This window comes from Athalia rosae, chromosome 1 (assembly GCF_917208135.1).
Source record: "Athalia rosae chromosome 1, iyAthRosa1.1, whole genome shotgun sequence".
Classification (NCBI taxonomy): domain Eukaryota; kingdom Metazoa; phylum Arthropoda; class Insecta; order Hymenoptera; family Athaliidae; genus Athalia; species Athalia rosae.
Genome location: NC_064026.1, coordinates 15,499,104 through 15,516,902, shown reverse-complemented (window position 1 = coordinate 15,516,902; position 17,799 = coordinate 15,499,104). Strand labels below are relative to the sequence as shown.

The following is a 17,799-nucleotide window of genomic DNA, read 5'->3' as shown; positions in this document are numbered from 1 at the left end:
GACTGGTGTCACAATAGATACCTACCCCCGGTGTCGTGGATAACTAACACAAGGCGAGAAAGGGTACAACAACGTAAGTTCATATATTCCATACATATGATGAAGCCCCCCCTGCCCCCATCCTTACCCCGTTCCCCTCCAGCAAGGGAAGCCGCCGAAGAGACATCGAAAATTTCCATGGTGACCAAGTGGACAACACACTACATTTGTTATACATACAGATAGGACTGGATCGTCCTTCCGTTGTAACACTTGTTGCAGGACGAGTATAAGGGTGTCTACACACAAAATATAGAATGTGTTCAGAAATTTTCAGGCCAGGAATGGAGTCACTTTATTCAACTACTTATTATGCAGCTGGCTGATATATAGTTTTCGGAAAATATAAATAATTAGTATATATGAAGGTTGAAAAGTACCTATAATTGATATTACAAAAGGCCATTAGGCAATGATCGAATGCATTTTTTAATGTATGTATTACAATCAATTCTTACCATCGATGAGACTATAATCTTTTAAATTATTGCTATTATTGTTATTATTGTTATTATTATTTTCATATTTTCAAAACGAAACACGCGACGTTCGAAGATACCTAGTTGCGAAATCGCATTGGCGCTAATGCGTGCATTAGCGGATGTGGATGAATTATTGAAATACACTATGAGTAATAATAACTATAAAATAATGAAAATCGGTTGCATACGATGATTTATCGGTTAGATAATTGGTCTGCTATGGGCGTACAGGGTGAAATATGAAATTTTTGAAACGCTATTTCACCCTTCATAATATTATCAACAGAATCATTTAGGGTGTCGTAATTCCAGCAGAAATTTGTGTAGGCGTTGAGAGAACCGTGAAAAAAATCCATCGTACTTCTCGCGTGCAGAACAATCTCATTACGGAACCAAACCGATAGGAGTGATGAGAATAAAATCAGTTAGTCAACCTCGATTACAAGTTTCATTTATCTAGACCAGGGAACCGGTATAAAGTATAGAACCATATCATCTACGTCACACACGTGACGTAGATACGAACGGAGGGCAAAATCCTCCCACGGTAAATATTTTACGGTCCGAATCTAGAATTAACTACATTTTCTTGATGTTATACCAGACCAGGTGCACGGGCTATTTCAAGGAAAATTTCTTCTAATAATTTATGCCAATTTTAGCGCGATGTATACTAAATTATTTACTCAAAATGCCGTGGTGCACGGCTCCTTGTTGCTCTGTTAATATTAGAGGGAAAATGCGTAGGTGCAATCTATTCCAAGACAAAACTTATTGGGTAGAAATATACGATAAAGATAGAGATTATGTTAGCTCGGATGTATATTTTACGTTAAATAAAGAAAAAAGGAAAAAAATTAATTGTGTCCTTGGCTGTTATATCCATTATAGATTTGTGGGGTAGTATATTTTAAGCCACATGAGGCAAATAAGACTGTGTAGAAAATTATGCAAATTATGAATCTATATATTTGGTCTATCATTATATAATATAACATACGCCGTTTATATCCTGAACAATTTTGAGACTCTTTCCGTGGATGAAATCACGTTGGAGTACAATTGGAATTACAAGAACATTTATTCAAGTGATCGACAAAATTTTAAATTCAAACTCGTACCGCATTTGTCGATTTAGGGGTAGTTTTACCTCGAGGTCAAATAGGCACCGGATTTATAGTTTCGATAAAGATAAAATGAGCAAAAAATTCAACTAAATTATCATTCTCGCATATAGAGCGAGTTTGATGTCGTATGTTAATGACTTATCTCGATAATAATTTCGTAATCGCAATTATAGGTTGTGAATTTGTCTATAGCAATGATGGCAGCACCGACAGTGTCAGCCGCCATGTTGAAACAGTCGATTTCTACGATCAACAAACGTTGAACAAACGCCTGCGTGCCGTTGCAGAATTGTATTGTTTGACAACTTCTTTTTTACTGCTGCCAGAGCTGCAGCTCTCGTCCAATATCGCACAAATGCAATAATTAACGAATATAAAATCTCGACAGAAAATCTGAAAAACGACTATTGAACTAAGTCCAGTGAATTTATAAGTTAGGATATCGCGAAACAATCCAGTGTCAGCAAATATTTTGGGCGTCGTTTGATCAGAATTACTGGGTGTGTCGCTGCAATGGAAACCTTCGGCGTATGTCTCTTATTAGCATTTCTACAGCTGAGTAAGTTTATTCCTTTTTTTTTTAATTTGCACCATCAGTTCCAACATTATTTAACCAACGCAAGCTCCAGCAAAGTTTGTTCAATTTGTGTTGTCGAGTCCAGTAAAATAACATCTTCGTTAAATCACTTCTTTTCGATTTCGGTATAATCGATGTACGACACCGCGAGCCTCTGAGCCAAACGATTTTTGAAAATTGTCTTCACTGTTGAATTTGCATCAAATTTCATCGGATGTATGTGATATTACTTTTCCAGAAATCATAATCTGTCCGACCATCGTAATTATATAATGTTTAGTACGGACTAATTGATGGTGATTCACGATTTGTCATTTAATCTTTCATTCATTCAATCATCACATGGAACAGCGATTAGTCATTGCTGACAAAGTAATCGTGACAAGCTTTTTGACAGATATCACCTTTACTACAAATTGGGTCAACTGTGGTGATGATGCCAATCAGATCTTCTATCACCCAACAGTTAATCTTGAAACCTCAATTGATCCACTAATATCATTTGTTGAATGACAATTCTCAAACCAAAGTTGAATTCATGCGATTTCTACAACCAAGTAACTCTTGTTAACTCCCTTTTTTGTCTAAGTCTATTCACAAATCAACATTTCTTATTATTTCAGCTACGGCACAGCGAACCCCAACTATAAGTTACATCTCTCAGGAACAGATTAGAGACATCGGAGGAACCGTAGATCTGCAATGTTCAGTTCAATATGCTCAAGATTTCCCAGTACTCTGGGTAAAGGTTAGCAAAGATCCGTTACCTATTTCAACTGGGACAACCCTAATCATCCGAGACAGTCGGTTCTCCTTGAGATACGACACCGCCTCATCTACGTATACTCTACAGGTAAAGTTGAAATCACATTCCTTCTAATCTCTGTCATGTGACAGAAGTTTTCAGTCATTTTTATTCTTTTCAGATCAAAGACATACAGGAAACTGATGCTGCAGCATATCAGTGCCAAGTATTGATATCCCTAAATAACAGAATTTCAGCTGAAGTTGAACTGCAAGTACGCAGGCAGCCTGTTATCAGCGATAATTCGACTCGATCGCTTGTGACAAGCGAGGGTCAGAGTGTACAGCTGCAGTGTTACGCATCTGGACATCCGTATCCAAGAATTTCATGGCGTAGAGAAAATAATGCCATTTTACCAACAGGAGGTTCTATTTATCGGTGAGTGGTCACCAAAAGTTTAAAAATTCGTGGGCAAGAATTTAAAAAATTCATGGATATTTTATTTCACAAATTGTGCAGAGGTAATACATTGAAAATATCATCGATCCGAAAAGAAGATCGTGGTACATATTACTGCGTGGCTGAAAATGGAGTAGGAAAGGGTGCCCGTCGTAACATTGCTGTAGAAGTTGAATTTGCACCGGTAATTACGGCCCCTCGTCCACGTCTTGGTCAAGCTCTGCAGTACGATATGGATTTGGAATGTCACGTCGAAGCCTATCCTCCACCTGCTATTATTTGGCTAAAAGATGACGTCCAACTTTCAAACAACCAGCATTACAGTATCTCCCACTTTGCCACTGCTGATGAGTTCACCGACACTACTATTAGGATTATTACTATTGAGAAACGACAATACGGGCAGTACGTTTGCAGAGCTGCAAACAAGCTCGGAACAACCGAAACCAGAGTGGAACTTTTCGGTGAGTGTTTGTACAATATCTCTTCTTTTTATTTGTACTCTGTAGACTTAGAGCCGCAGTATCTGATAATTGTTACTTTTTTAATTTCATTCTAAATTACGCAAGTATAGTTCAAGTTCTCCATGACCTGCTTGATGTATATTTTGTTTTTACTTACAATTAGATTAGGCTGTTCAAAGTCCAAGGACAGTAGCAAGTATTTATAGTTACGTCACAATCGGTCATATTACTTTGAGTAACTTTTGTATTTTCTTTTTCTTTGAATTCAATGACTCAGTTTGTTAATTCAAACAAGTATTATTATACTCATTTTTTAGACAGCATGTTGTAGCTCGTGTATTATTTGTTTATGCAGAAACAATTATTCCTGTCTGCCCACCGGCTTGTGGTCAGGCACATTATGGAGCAACTGTAATACCGCTCTCCTCGGGGCCATTGGTGGCCTTAGCTGTTCTCATAGCAGCTATTTTCAGGTAAGAGTTGCTGAACTAGAATCTTTTCATTCATTGTATCTATCTTATAAAATGCTGCAAGGTTCATCAAAAGGTGGCTGCAAAGTATCCAGCCTCGGAAATTACATTAATGCTGAAGTAGTAATTTGGAATGCGAAACATTGCTTAGTATGGATTGTGAATTTATAGAACACGCCGCTTTTGCAGCAGTAATTTTGAGTATCGCGGTATTGCATGTGCCTCAATATAATATCCGCTTATTGTTAGTTCGACGAAAAAAAAATGAATTTTTCACCTATCGATAGACAAGCGAAAAGGAATTGACGCAGCAATCCAATAGGTGAGACGGTTGTTTAGAAATTCGATCCAACTGGCAATGCTGAATTAGAAAAACATCGAATTTTCGGCCCAAAATTCAAATGTCGTCGTTTTTTATCGCTAATTGTGAATTATTTTTCTCCTTCATTTCAGAAATTTCCATACCAAACATTAACTATCCGGGACTTCGTTGGGGTGCAGCATCGCGCTGTATATTATCAAAATGGTTGATGGCTTGGGCCAGCCTTGTCGTTTTTACCAGTTTATGGACATTTGATTGATCTTTTGATCAATCCGAAACCGTTTTTACACGATTATTTTTTTAGCCATTTACATCGTAGGTTGTTTTAAGTCAAACTTCATTCCAGGTTTTAATTAATGTAACGACAGTATACAAGGGTTGTAATTTTTTACATATCTTAACGAATCGTCATTCCACGTATCCAGAAATCAAAAAATTGTGAATGTTATATCATTAAGGTTGACGCAATTTTCTTAAACATATCGTTATGATGTCAGTTAAACTGAATTATTCGTCAAAGTTTTGAAGAATAAGAGGAGAATGTAGGATATAAGAGGAAGGGAGGAAAGGTGGAAGGTATTTAATCATCACTTGATATTATTATGATATTAATTTCTCTGCTCACTGAAAGTGAACGCATCATCGAATCTCGAGATAGAATCTATCTTACAAATTAATTGACGGAGCAACTAACTCAAGACTCTAATCGGGCAGCTTTTTACAGCACATAAAAAAGGGGTCGAGGTGATATCCCTAATTTTATTGGACGATCTTTACCAGGTCCCTACGTTATATTAAGTGTAGCATCAATACAAATTAATATTAGAAATACGTCTTAATATACATGCTAATTAATGTTCAAGTACCTAATCAAGGTACCCCAGAAGTACCTTATGCCCAGGTAGTGAGTAATCTCATATAAGAAGCGGACTACCTTGTTGGAACTGAAACTATATTTTAGCGAAATCCAACACAATAATAAAATTTTTCAACATTAGTATACACAGTAATAATTACATTATAGGTGTTTTGTATAATGTTTTTATAAATTTGTAATATACAAATCGTCTGCGATTGGCAAATTTTACAATCAATCTTAATAAACATGAAGTAATAAATTTTTTTCTAACATTCCAAGATCTCGAGTAACACTGCGCATGCCGACTACGTAACACGTTCGTTCGATAGCATATGACTCGGTATTTTTGAATAATTATAAAATAGTGGCGTTGATCGCTTTTTTTATGTATCTATGAAGATTGTAAACGCTCACGGCGTAACGACTTACACGATCATTTGACGTCGTTTTTCTGTTGCGTTAACATGAATTCCATCCATTTGTGCTTGGTATTGGGGGCGTTGGTAACGACGGGTGAGTTTTTCGCTGGAAAAAATTTCAATATCGCGTAATCACCGGTGATATTGTAAGTGGTCTTGATTGAAAAAAAAAAAAGTCTCACGTAGAGTAGTGACTAGAGTTTCGACATCTCGTTATCAGGTACAAAATAACAACACCTTGTTGACATCCGTTGGACGACAGATATTAAAAATCTTGAAAGCAGACGTTGACATCGATATAATTTACCGGCATAAAATAAGTCTCGAATAATATGCCCTTCTGTAATTCTCTTTTATTTACTTCAATACCACACATAGCCGCGTCGCAAGAAACGCCAAAGATCAGAACCGCATCGACAACTGTAGCTGGCATCGTAGGGAATAGCATTTCACTAGAATGTTTGGTCGAAAATTACGAAGCCAATACCCTCATGTGGGCCAGGGGGCCAATTTTGGAGAGGAGATTATTAACAATGGGATCAATACTGTTGGTTCATGACGACCGATATTCCTCAACATTCGACCGTAATAGTTCAACGTACAAATTGGAGGTAGACAGATATGCTTGTATACGGGAATAAAAAAATGATGGAAACCGGAAGCGAATTTCGACTGCTGAATCGTCAGACGTTGTTACCAACGAAGACTTATCGTTTTTAATTGTCAGATCCGAAATGTAGACTTCTCAGATGCGGGAGTATACCAATGTCTTTTACCGCTTGCCATGGACAGCGTTCTGACTTCGGACGTTGAGGTGCAAGTGCTTCCGAAACCAGGCGAAGTCGCATTTGATTGGAACGCAACGGAAACCTCACTTTCCAAATCTGAGGGGGAGCCTGACGGTATATTAACGATAAAACTGCATCTTATGAAATATTTCATTTGTCAAATGTTCTCACAGTGTCCCTACTAAAATAATACTTCGCGTTAATTTCGTGATAAAAATCGATCATCTCTTCCATCAATGCTGCGATGATTGCAGATTGACCTTTCGCCGAATTAGGATTTTATAATGATCCATGCCGTGACCCTGGCAACTGTGATTCAGCGATAAACTTTGGCTGCAACATCGACGGGTTTAATCATTTAGCGCTGATTTTATCGTGGTCAGCTGCAGTATTTCAATATCAGAGAGACACGAATTTATTTAATTTGTTCTTGGTATTCGGTATGCCGGTAGCAAAGGGTGAATTTCAATTTAATGAAAATGAATTCACGCTCCGATTTAAAAATAATTGCATAAAGCATTGTGAGCTGCATTCCATTTAATTAATTATTAGCCTTTGAAATGATGCGCTGAAGAGATTGTTCGTTTAAATTTCTACAGTGTCGTCGCAAAATACTCCAAGGATTATTCGCGTATCACCAACTCAAATTGCGGAAGTTGGTGACAATGTTACCCTGGAATGTGTGCTGGAAAATGTATCGACCATTGGGGTGGTTTGGATTAAAAAGCGTGATGATATCTATCATCAATATTTGGATGTAGCGACAGCACTTGTTTTGCGTGATTCTCATATAACCAAGACAACCACCGACAACGTCACATTGTGCACATTGAAGGTATATCTGGGATAGCTTTCATGATTGAATTACCACTTTTTTCTTTACGATTATCGCAATGTAAGATTGAAACATGGCGTATGTCACATTTCAATGAAATCTCTTTTCCTATTCAAGCTCGAAAATCTGAAATTAGAGGACGCTACGACTTATCAATGTGTCCTGATGAAGACGGTCGAAGACCTCGTCACTGCTGATGTCGAAGTACAAGTCCACTCGAAGTCACTGATTTGAATCAACACAAATTAACACGAATTAGAAAAATTAATTCAAGCTAGAATGAATCAACTTGCATTAATCGAAATTACATGAATTATTTCGAATTAAATAGAATTATTAAAAATCAATTTGTATTGAATAGAATTAAGCAAAATTAATCGGAGTTATCGAGAATTAATTAAAATTGAGTATAATTGAGAAGAATTGAATTTGAATTAGCACAATTATTCTAATATACATAATAAAAATTAATGTGAAGTCGCGCCTGAGTTCGGCCGCCTGCAATTATTTTCTTCAGCTTGGAAAAAAACAAGTGAAATTTGCACATGCTAACCAATATAACGACGCCATGTTGGTGCCACTTGATCAAGACCGCGAGAAAATCAAAAACAGCCGCAGAAAATTGTGAAAAGAGAAGAAAACAAATCACAGCACGGTTAGTATATCTATTTCGACTTATATCTTGAATTGTTGTCGAGATTGTGATGTATTCTACAAAACGGTAGCCCGCATGTGCTAAGGGGTAGGTATAGTATATAGCGAGGTGTACAGATCAATTTGAAACAACATATTTATAGTTTGGTACGATTTTCCCTCGAATTTCATGCGTGAACTCGAGATAAATTGAGGCCATTTTGTTTCCTCTAATTCGGGACTCACAGCCTGACTACTGATGATAAAAGTTTTCTTATCTTACCCCCCTGTGTTCAGATATGGTTTGTGAGGAGGAATTCTGATGGTTATAAAAAAAAATAATATATTCAACGGCGTCGAGCAGCAGTTACATTAGTTTTATTTAATACATTAAATTTTATGCTATACGTTATTATTAAATGCTGTCCTAGAGCAACCATACTAGGAAAAAAAATAGCGATATGAATTACATCTATCGTATTTTATTACAAACTTAGATGGCTTTCCGAATACTTTCTTACAATTGGTAAAAAAAAAAAAAAAAATTGAGGCAGGTTCATTCAGTCATCTTTACAGAGAGCTAACTTATGTGATCAATAAGATCGTTTTATGTTTTTTGTTCTCATCGCACGTAGAGCAAACACATATATGTATACGCGTTCAGAATAATTACGTTTGCAACGTTAAGTATATTCTGCAGTAATATTACTTCCAGAAAGGTAAATACCGACATACAGGTATCAGATGACTGTAGTTCAATATATCTATGGTGTAATCGAAATTCGAGTCAAAATTTGAATACCGCCTTGGTAATTTCTCCATTTTTCAAATCGGCTAGAGCATCTTTGTACTGTGACAATTTGTAAACGCCGATTCCCAGTTTTCCGTAATCAAGGTAGGCGTCGGACAACGCTGCCACCAAAGACAATGCTTTAGGGAAAGTAAACGGATTAACGTTGACGCCGACGATTGTAAGTTCCTTCTTGAATATCTGTAAAAAGACAAAGTAAAAATGATAACTCAATTGTCATCTCTGTTCTTTCATCAATATCAATCAATGGATTTCAATATCCAACTGCGGTTGATCGACGTCGAATGACTTAATATAATCCGATAAATAGATTTCAGACGCTTAACTTACATCGAATGGATTGACTCTGATTCTATCGTCAGGATTAGCGACTCCGAATATACAGAGACGACCGCCTCGCGCTAACATCGGAACGGCGTCCTCCATAGCCTGAGCCGAACCGCTGCAGTCTATCGCCAGATCAAATTCGCGACCTTTCAATTCGGCCGGACTGACAGCTTCGTAGCCAAGCTCTGCAGGATTAACATTTCAACGACGTATTTTGATAAGTCATGTTTACGATTAGGGCGATGGATTTGAATAATGTATCTTTCATAGCATTTCGCTTGCACTCACTCAGATCTTCGAACAGTTGTCTTCTCTTGGGTCTTCGTACGCTTAGAGTGACCGCTTTACGGTGACCTTGAAGGTGGAGAACGCATGACCAAAGGAAGCCGATTATTCCAGCGCCGATAATCAATATTTTTGATCCTATATTTATCGGATTCACCAAATCCCAGCCATGCACCAGGCAGGATATCGGCTCGACAAGGGCCGCGTGAGAGAGTTCGATTTCATCCGGAACTGGGTGAACCTTCGATATTAAGAAACGGGTGATCGGAATGAATTTGAAAAATATTATTGCGAGTAAGACGATTGCGCATGTCACTTGTCACCGGAGCGGGAGATGCAAAGGCTGATGACGATGATCGTATCGATCGGGGATTCTCAAGAGTGATGGTTTTATTAGGAGTATGACAAGCTGATATAAGCCGAGTGAATCTGAGACGAAGATAAAACGGAAGTAATGATTGGCTATGATTGGAATATGCAGCGGATATTTGTGGCGATGGGATCGGTACCTGCGATTCTGGAACGACGACGTGCGTGGCCCAGCCTCCATCGCGTCTTATACCGATAACTTTGTGACCGCTGCGTTGACAGAAGTGGTAATTACCCCCATGACAATAATTGCAATTGTCGCATCCACTGTTCGGATCAATGACGACCTTCTGCCCTACGGCAAAAGTTGTTATTTCCGAACCGATCGATTGCACAACTCCGGAAAATTCATGTCCCAGTGTCACGGGGCCGTCGTCCTTGCAGGGAAAATTGCCCTGTAGTAACCAAAATCAGGGAGTTGAGTTTCCAAATAAAATTAGTTATTATTCAATTAGTGAAAAAGAGTTGCATCCGCATAGCCAGGGCTATATATAAAAGTTCGGATAATTAGGCTCAGGTATATTAGGCAATGTTTGTTTTTAACGATGGGCCGTTGAAGTTTACCAGCGATTTAAAATCAATTCCGATAAAGTGTCGTTTATGTCGTCATATTTAGTTCAAAATCTAGTTTAAACCGCATCGAATTATTAGTTGAATGTTAGAATTGAAAATTCCTCCTAAATTGTTATTCGGATATAGATTGCCGCGGACGATGAATGGGATCGATGACAGAATTTGTGCACAGAGGTAATGATCGGATCACGTTATTCTGTATATAATTCATTTAATTTATTTTTTATAAACATCTCTCGTGTCAAAAACCACAAAAATATTTTTGACTTGCTGAAACAAAAAATAATCAAATTCAAAGACCCGATCCCTCTTCGGTTTTGAAATCATAATTTTTCATAATAAAAATGGTACGCGAAATTCTTGATAAAAAAGGAATTTCAAAAATATTAAGTGCTCAGGGGTGCAGTCCAGGAAATTCAGTAGTCATCGTCCTATTCACGACTTACGACACTTTTTAATGGCTTCGTTTCCAGAGAATCGTAACAAAATAATAATCAAATCATTCGTACGGCAATGATGTGTAAATCGGTTCCGCAAATACCAGCGTAAGCAACTTTGACCAAAACTTCATTATTCGCTGGGACAGGAATATCTCCTTTCTTTAGGGTCAATGATTTGTCCCTAGAATCGAAACTCAAAAACTCCATTTTGTAACTTCACCGCGCGCGGGTCTATAATACTCAAAAAGCAATATAAGAACTTGAGCGTTTAACGACCAGTTCAAAGGATAAATCTGAAGTGCTGGCAGATCGATAACCATCGTGCCTTATAAGACAATTTCCAGCTCAAATCAGTATTTGGTGGTTTACCGATAGCCCCCAGATTGATCGATTTTGTCACGTGACCAATCATACCCGGCGCCAATTGCCGACGAGATAAATATCCACGCCTTTTTGTTTTTTTCTTCCTTTATTTTTTACTCTAGCTGTACACGTTGATTCCGCATATGTTATTAACGTCATTAATAATGTTGTTGTTATTATTATTACCATTTGAATTAAAAAAAAAGTCTCGTGTTTTTTTTTTTTCCATACAAGATTCGCACAAAGAATCATCATCGCCAGCACATGTGCTTCCATTTCCGAGTAATTCATCGCCTGGATGATTTTTTCTGGAACCTATGCATGTTGTTGTATGTAAGTAAGTACAGAGTCAAAGACATTTTTCTGACATGATTACTTAAAAATGTACAGGAACAACGCAAAAATTACCACAATCCTATTTATACGCTCATCCGCTTGAAACGGAAGCCCCACAGGTATAGTACGTAAGTGAATCAAGCTCATTGGGTACTAAAAATTATCACGTAATCTATGTGGTTAAACAGCCTTGTGTTTTTAGAAACCACATTCCATGAAGTAAAGTACATACTATATACTACCGGATAACAATCATGTCATACCATAAATTGGCATTCAAGAGGCACCTTGTTAATCAAGATTCAATAGGTTTGATTTCTCGAGTGGGAATACGCAGATAGTATGGATGTAACGTTGTTTGTGCGAACATTTTAGGCAAAAAAATAACGCTGGTCACTAATCATATACATCCGTGCATTTGAAATCACTTCAGGTTTGATTCAGTTTTTATTATTCATTTTTTTTTTTTTTCTGTATTTTTCCTTTGTTTGTTTCTCTACGAGTCGAAACAAACGACTCGGAACAAGACAAGTTTTGTTGTTTTTTTTTTCTTTTTTTTTTTTTTTTCTACCTACAGCGTGAAATCAGTTACCGTCCATCTTTGACATTAAGTGGCGATAATTTTTCACGTTTACTTTTACGTCTGCTGTAAATGAACGAAACGAATTGTCAGCGTTGCTACACCTCAAGCCAGTATCAATGTTGCATCGGCACTTGAACGACTTCGTACTATAGAAACGTCCGTCTGTCTCGTATTTGACGATGTTGAAACAAATTAAATACCCGTATCAATTTGTAATGTGACATGAAAGTGAAAGATATCGTGCATATTAGGGTCTGCATGTACATACGTACATACACACAAGTACACCATGAGACGGTAACTGCATATAGGGTAAAGATAAATTTGAAGATAGATGTAATCTGTCGTAAGTTTTCGGGCTGTTGGTACAATATGTGAAGAGTACTTGAAAAATAATGGAAAAATTCGTCGAACCAAATCGTAGGTCGTGCGTCCTATATCGGCTGTTTATTCAAAATTGTTTGTTAGGAATTTTGATCGTACAGATAAGTGTAGACGATTATGTCAATGTGACAAAAATGATATTACTTATCGAATCACTGACGAAACAAAATCAATCATATCACGACCTTTGAGCAATCCCAAATTTTCCATACTCGCTAATAAGATGCGATCGAATCATTGATATAGTCTTCAATAGATTGTAATACATATGGTATGTAAATCGTCCATCTTCAAGCGTGACAGAACAATCTAGCAAATTCTTCGGAGAGCACGAGATGAGTGTAATCATTTCATTCCGTTTATTTATTCATTTCTTTATTACTTACTTTTTTACATTTTCCGTTACTTTACGACTCAAAAATATCAATCATCGGCGATTTCATTCCGATGCTAGACTATAGTTCTCTTAGGTAGTAAGTTCGAAAATGTGAGGAATTTTGAATAACATTTATACATTTTGTCTCTCGAAACTCTGGAAAAGTGACTAATAAAACACACCTGTTATGCAGCCCATCTTCGATCCTATACCTAATTGTGAGTCTATTAAATAATAAGTTGATAACAATGACTTAAAACTTAAAAACCGCTTTGCTAATATCTCCGTTTTTTAGGGCGTTTAGAGCCTCCTGGTACTGCGACAGTTTGTAAATACCGATTCCAAGCTTTTTGTAATCCAGATATTTATCAGCCATCGCTGTTACCAATGACAAAGCTTTCGGAAATGTGAACGGGTTGATATTCACGCCGAATACGGTCAACTCCTTCATGTAGATCTGTAAGTGAAACAAAAAAAAACAAAAATAAAAAATCATTCATTTTCATCGATTCTAATAACTTTCGCACCTAGATCAACGGCGCGACGATACGAACGTTATGTAATTATGTATATTTCAATATCCTGACCTCGAACGGTTTTATTCTGAGCTCTGCCTGAGGACTAGCAACACCAAAGACACAGAGTCGCCCTCCGTTGCCTAGTAAGGGAAATGCTGCCTCCATAGCGGCAGCTGAACCGCTGCAGTCTATCGCTAAATCGAATTCTCTTCCATTCAGATCAGCGGGAGTTACCGCCTGATAATCCAAATCTGATACGCAAAGCGATGACAAAAACAAACGAGGACGATATGAAAAATATGATCAACGAACGCGCAATTTAAATCGCAAACTTACCGAGATTTCTGAAAAGCTGTCTCCGTTTACTCTGCGGCTCGCTAACAATAACACTCTTCCTTTGCCCGTACAGGTGGAACAGAGACGCCCAAAGAGAGCCGATTATTCCGGCGCCGATCACTAAAATTCTCGTTCCAATAGTCACCGGATTTATCATGTCCCATCCATGAGCCAGGCAGGACAGAGGCTCGGCGAGTGCGGCTTGGGGTAGCGAAACTCCATCGGGAACCAGATGCACCTTGGAAAAACGAGAAAAACAAAACGGTGTACTTCGAACGAGGATTATTCAAATATTTTCAATATATTCGATTACCTGTGTCTCCGGGACAACGGCGTGGCTGGACCATCCACCGTCTCGGAAAATTCCAATGGTGTTGTGGATTCCTCCGCGAGGACAGTAATGGTAATTACCGCCGTGACAATGATTGCATGTGTTGCAACCGTCGTTTGGATTCACAACGACTCTCTGTCCGACCGAAAATGCGGTGACTTCCGAACCGATCGACTCCACCAGGCCGGAAAATTCGTGACCCATTACCAACGGGCCGTTCTCTTTGCAGGGAAAACTACCCTGAGAAATATAATTCAAACGTCAAAACGGTCGACGGAAATTCTTCGAACCGTCGACGGTTTTCCATGTTCGTTTTTACCGGAGGTAAATACGGCGATTGATTTTATATTGAAAAATTTCTTGTTATTTATTTCAGGTACAGGTATACTCGTACATCTATGATGTGTAAATCGGTCCCGCAAATTCCAGAATATGAAACTTTGACCAGAACTTCCGTACCCTTCGGCACAGGGACGGCAGCTTTTTTCAACGCCAAAGATTTGCTCTTAGGATCGAAACTCAGAAATTCCATCTTATCGACAGCGCTTTCGCCAGCTATAGCTGATGATGGATGATTCGGTTGAAAATGGTGACTCGTAATACTGGCTCACCGAACGAATGAAAACTGAAGTGAAGACGGACCGCCGGGAAACGCTTATATGCGTTACGGTATCACTCGGAGAGTTCACCCCCATTGTCAATGGTTATGATAGTCGTCGGGGATCTACGATAGGACTGCAGGTCAAAAATAAAAAATGCAACAGCGTCGAAATGAAATTCAATTATGCGATACATGATAATCTCCAATTATTCCATCACGGGCGCCTTGCGCTTCCACTGCATCGTCAGATGAGGGCAACTCGTGGGTTATCGGACATTTTTTTTTTTTTCTTTTCAAATGTAGTCATGAAATTTCAATCTCCGTAACTTTTGGTTATTTTAACTCGTTCGGTTGGTATTTATACTTCGATCAACGTCTGGCGACAATATAAAGAGTATATGAAAAACTCGGTGAAATTTCAGAAAGTCGCTGATAACCCAAGAGACATTGCGAGTTATCTTCAGTCGTGCAGTATCACAGCTAAAAATTCCGGTGCAATTAAGTAGCCAATTTTCCCTCGGTAGTATATTTATGTTATTTAATTTTATAAATTAAGATATTTCCGAGATACGCAGTTGCAGCAGACAGACGATTAAAAAGCACGCATCCACTTCTTGACGCCGAATTACTGACCTTTCGAATGTCCCTAATTTGTATCACACTTCCAAATTGTCATTCGACCAGATAATAGAATTTTGTTCTAGCGATTTATCGAGTCATTTTTCAGAGCACGATGACCTTATCGTCGTAAAATACGTCGGGGATAATGAATTTCTTTTAATTCGTAGAACGTGACTATCAACGGTGTGAAATGATGAGTAACGAAAGCCATCGGGTCTTCGAAATTGTTGCTAAGGTTTAATTACGACAAAAAAAAAAAAAAAAGAAATATTGCCGACGATTAATTTATTCGTTCTTTATTGGTTCAAGCGAAGGTGAAAGAAAAAATGTTCGGATCGTCAGATGTAATTTGATCGTATGATATTTAAAACTTGAACACTGCTTTGGTAATATCTCCAGTTTTCACGGCTGCCAGAGCCTCTTCGTACCGTGAAAGTTTGTAGACACCGATTCCAAGCTTTTCATAATCGAGATACGTGTCACCCATCGCTGTTATCAGAGACAATGTCCTTCCGAATGTGAATTGATTGATGTGCGCCCCAATTATAGAAAATTCCTTCCTGGTGGCCTGCGGCATCAGACAAAATGTGTAACAAATTTCAAAGGTATTCATGTGGCAGTAGGTGGCTCAAAATGCTGCGGCTACGATATTTACCTGGAACGGTTTGAATTTTATCTCTGCCAGAGGGTTTGTAGAGCCGACCAAACAAAGACGACCTCCACTACCGAGGGATGTCAAAGCTGTCTCCGTTGCGGAACCAGCACCGCTGCAGTCTATCACCAGGTCGAATTCCTCGCCTTTCACGTCATCGATATCCAGCGCTCGGAATCCCAAATCTGGTATGAAAATTCAGCCTTAGTTTTCGATTCTTAAATTCAATTTTCAACTATCGGTGCGCGATTGGCGCCGGGCACTACCGAGTTTTTCGAACAGTTTTCGTCGCTTGATCCGCGGTTCGATTATCGTCACGGTTTTCCTCAGTCCGTGGAGGTGTAGGAGCGACGCCCACAGGAAACCCAGTATACCAGCGCCGATCACCAGTGTCCCGGTGCCGACTTCGACCGGATTAATCTTGGCCCAGCTATGAGCCAAATAAGACAAAGGCTCCGCTAGTACCGCCTGAGATAAAGTCACCCCTGCGGGAACCAAATAAACCTTGAATCCAAAAGACACCGGAAATTGAATCATCCAATCGTCCTCGCGATTATAATTCGATCGTGGATACTGAAACTTTGGGATTTTTGGTCCTTCGTAGAAGATATACCAAGTTTCATCGTATGACAAATTTCGAATTTCCAACTCGGTCGAACGCGACTACCGTATCGGCGGAATTCCGCCAGATGTTCAAATTCGCGAACATTATTTTCACCTTCTGATCTGGAATGTCGTCGGGATGGACTCACCTGTTTCTCTGGGACCAAAGCGTGAGTTCTCCATCCTCCGTTACGCCAAATTTCGGGCGTCGAGGCCGCGCCGGCTTTTTGACAATGATTATAACCGCCGGCCCGACAAAAATTACAAACATCGCATCCCTCGTTTGGATTTACGGCTACTGCTTGCCCAACGGAAAGTGTGGTAACAGCTGAGCCGATCGCTTGTACGACACCGACAATTTCACGACCCAAAAGAACCGCGTCCTCGTTCTCTTTGCGAGGGTAGCTACCCTGAAATAATTTGCGCAAGTTACGAAGCCGATTTTTGAAAAAGTGCGGAAAGTTTTAGTTTTTTTCAGTTTCAACGTACTTCGATCGTCTGTATATCGGTTTCACTGACACCAGCGAATGATACTCTGATCAAAACTTCATTCTCTGCTGGGACAGGAACAGGAGCCTCTTCAAGCTTCAACGATTTGTCCCTGGGATTGAAATTTAAAAACTCCATTTTTAGTTTGTCGGATTTTTAATGCGCACTCAAAAGCAAACTGAATATATCGCAACTGCAACGACTCCGGTGAAAGTAACTCCCGAAATGTCGAAAGACCAACGAGGACTTCTTTTATATCTACTTGACCGTTCCTAGCTCAGCTTATGATAATTATTCCAAAAAATTTAGCGACGCAGTTCGAATAGCGGTTTGCCATATTTTCGCGACCATTTATCTCAATTATTTCTAGTTGTAAAATCTACGGTATAGATCGAAGGTGAAATAACGAGAGCGATAAGATGTATCTGAGTCTTCGAGCCCCTCTACTCCTTTCTACTCCTTTGATCCTTCGAATGATTCGAGACCGAAGTAATCATTTGTCCGTGTTATCTTACTCGGAACAAGGTCGCGACCCCGATATCACAGCTGCCGATAATTCCCTAATTTCCATGCGCTCGAAAT

The 17,799-nt window shown here is 38.8% G+C and overlaps 5 protein-coding genes and 1 long non-coding RNA gene across 7 annotated transcripts; 3 read left to right on the top strand and 3 right to left on the bottom strand.

The window, feature by feature from the left end:
• Positions 1-1,873: 1,873 nt before the first annotated feature.
• On the top strand, positions 1,874-5,822 carry LOC105690634 (lachesin). Its single transcript, XM_012408616.3, has 6 exons — positions 1,874-2,207; positions 2,849-3,078; positions 3,152-3,408; positions 3,490-3,893; positions 4,249-4,366; positions 4,817-5,822. Exons 1-6 carry the CDS (start codon positions 2,162-2,164, stop codon positions 4,836-4,838), a joined length of 1,077 nt encoding a protein of 358 aa, XP_012264039.1. The 5' UTR covers positions 1,874-2,161; the 3' UTR covers positions 4,839-5,822.
• A 73-nt stretch (positions 5,823-5,895) lies between these two features.
• LOC105690635 (lachesin-like) lies at positions 5,896-8,074 on the top strand. Its single transcript, XM_012408617.3, has 5 exons — positions 5,896-6,057; positions 6,342-6,574; positions 6,691-6,865; positions 7,351-7,586; positions 7,704-8,074. The coding sequence occupies exons 1-5, from the start codon at positions 6,009-6,011 to the stop codon at positions 7,818-7,820; spliced, it is 810 nt and encodes a 269-aa protein (XP_012264040.2). The 5' UTR covers positions 5,896-6,008; the 3' UTR covers positions 7,821-8,074.
• A 501-nt stretch (positions 8,075-8,575) lies between these two features.
• LOC105690519 (D-arabinitol dehydrogenase 1-like) lies at positions 8,576-11,344 on the bottom strand. Its single transcript, XM_012408335.3, has 5 exons — positions 11,094-11,344; positions 10,152-10,406; positions 9,646-9,883; positions 9,361-9,542; positions 8,576-9,210 (listed from the first exon to the last, which is right to left on the bottom strand). The coding sequence occupies exons 1-5, from the start codon at positions 11,229-11,231 to the stop codon at positions 9,007-9,009; spliced, it is 1,017 nt and encodes a 338-aa protein (XP_012263758.2). The 5' UTR covers positions 11,232-11,344; the 3' UTR covers positions 8,576-9,006.
• Positions 11,345-13,043: 1,699 nt separating this feature from the next.
• On the bottom strand, positions 13,044-14,927 carry LOC105690489 (D-altritol 5-dehydrogenase-like). Its single transcript, XM_012408277.3, has 5 exons — positions 14,646-14,927; positions 14,234-14,491; positions 13,921-14,158; positions 13,654-13,835; positions 13,044-13,523 (listed from the first exon to the last, which is right to left on the bottom strand). Exons 1-5 carry the CDS (start codon positions 14,781-14,783, stop codon positions 13,320-13,322), a joined length of 1,020 nt encoding a protein of 339 aa, XP_012263700.2. The 5' UTR covers positions 14,784-14,927; the 3' UTR covers positions 13,044-13,319.
• LOC125502208 lies at positions 13,142-15,462 on the top strand. Of its 2 annotated transcripts, none has more exons than XR_007280056.1 (4): positions 13,142-13,284; positions 13,362-13,525; positions 13,994-14,323; positions 14,628-15,462. It is a non-coding gene; the product is annotated as an uncharacterized LOC125502208 (long non-coding RNA). The 2 variants fall into 2 exon arrangements; XR_007280057.1 differs by having other exon boundaries at positions 13,994-14,575; positions 14,681-15,462.
• A 279-nt stretch (positions 15,463-15,741) lies between these two features.
• On the bottom strand, positions 15,742-17,355 carry LOC105690461 (probable D-xylulose reductase A). Its single transcript, XM_020854949.2, has 5 exons — positions 17,218-17,355; positions 16,878-17,138; positions 16,392-16,629; positions 16,129-16,310; positions 15,742-16,041 (listed from the first exon to the last, which is right to left on the bottom strand). The coding sequence occupies exons 1-5, from the start codon at positions 17,353-17,355 to the stop codon at positions 15,838-15,840; spliced, it is 1,023 nt and encodes a 340-aa protein (XP_020710608.2). The 3' UTR covers positions 15,742-15,837.
• Between the last annotated feature and the right edge of the window lie 444 nt (positions 17,356-17,799).

What these genes read in the sequence shown, in the direction of transcription:
- LOC105690519 (XM_012408335.3), bottom strand. Translation starts at nt 11,231, where the DNA reads ATGGAGTTTTTGAGTTTCGATTCTAGGGACAAATCATTGACCCTAAAG. An exon ending in ACAACTGTTCGAAGATCTGA is followed by an intron (nt 9,543 to 9,645) that starts GTGAGTGCAAGC and finishes TTAATCCTGCAG; the next exon opens with AGCTTGGCTACGAAGCTGTC. An exon ending in TCAGAGTCAATCCATTCGAT is followed by an intron (nt 9,211 to 9,360) that starts GTAAGTTAAGCG and finishes GTCTTTTTACAG; the next exon opens with ATATTCAAGAAGGAACTTAC.
- LOC105690635 (XM_012408617.3), top strand. Translation starts at nt 6,009, where the DNA reads ATGAATTCCATCCATTTGTGCTTGGTATTGGGGGCGTTGGTAACGACG. An exon ending in GTTCAACGTACAAATTGGAG is followed by an intron (nt 6,575 to 6,690) that starts GTAGACAGATAT and finishes TTTAATTGTCAG; the next exon opens with ATCCGAAATGTAGACTTCTC. An exon ending in ATCTGAGGGGGAGCCTGACG is followed by an intron (nt 6,866 to 7,350) that starts GTATATTAACGA and finishes AAATTTCTACAG; the next exon opens with TGTCGTCGCAAAATACTCCA.
- LOC105690634 (XM_012408616.3), top strand. Translation starts at nt 2,162, where the DNA reads ATGGAAACCTTCGGCGTATGTCTCTTATTAGCATTTCTACAGCTGA. An exon ending in ACAGGAGGTTCTATTTATCG is followed by an intron (nt 3,409 to 3,489) that starts GTGAGTGGTCAC and finishes CAAATTGTGCAG; the next exon opens with AGGTAATACATTGAAAATAT. An exon ending in CTCATAGCAGCTATTTTCAG is followed by an intron (nt 4,367 to 4,816) that starts GTAAGAGTTGCT and finishes CCTTCATTTCAG; the next exon opens with AAATTTCCATACCAAACATT.
- LOC105690489 (XM_012408277.3), bottom strand. Translation starts at nt 14,783, where the DNA reads ATGGAATTTCTGAGTTTCGATCCTAAGAGCAAATCTTTGGCGTTGAAA. An exon ending in CCGATTTACACATCATAGAT is followed by an intron (nt 14,492 to 14,645) that starts GTACGAGTATAC and finishes TATATTTCTCAG; the next exon opens with GGTAGTTTTCCCTGCAAAGA. An exon ending in CCGTTGTCCCGGAGACACAG is followed by an intron (nt 14,159 to 14,233) that starts GTAATCGAATAT and finishes CGTTTTTCCAAG; the next exon opens with GTGCATCTGGTTCCCGATGG.
- LOC105690461 (XM_020854949.2), bottom strand. Translation starts at nt 17,355, where the DNA reads ATGGAGTTTTTAAATTTCAATCCCAGGGACAAATCGTTGAAGCTTGAA. An exon ending in CTTTGGTCCCAGAGAAACAG is followed by an intron (nt 16,630 to 16,877) that starts GTGAGTCCATCC and finishes TTTGGATTCAAG; the next exon opens with GTTTATTTGGTTCCCGCAGG. An exon ending in TAAAATTCAAACCGTTCCAG is followed by an intron (nt 16,042 to 16,128) that starts GTAAATATCGTA and finishes CTGATGCCGCAG; the next exon opens with GCCACCAGGAAGGAATTTTC.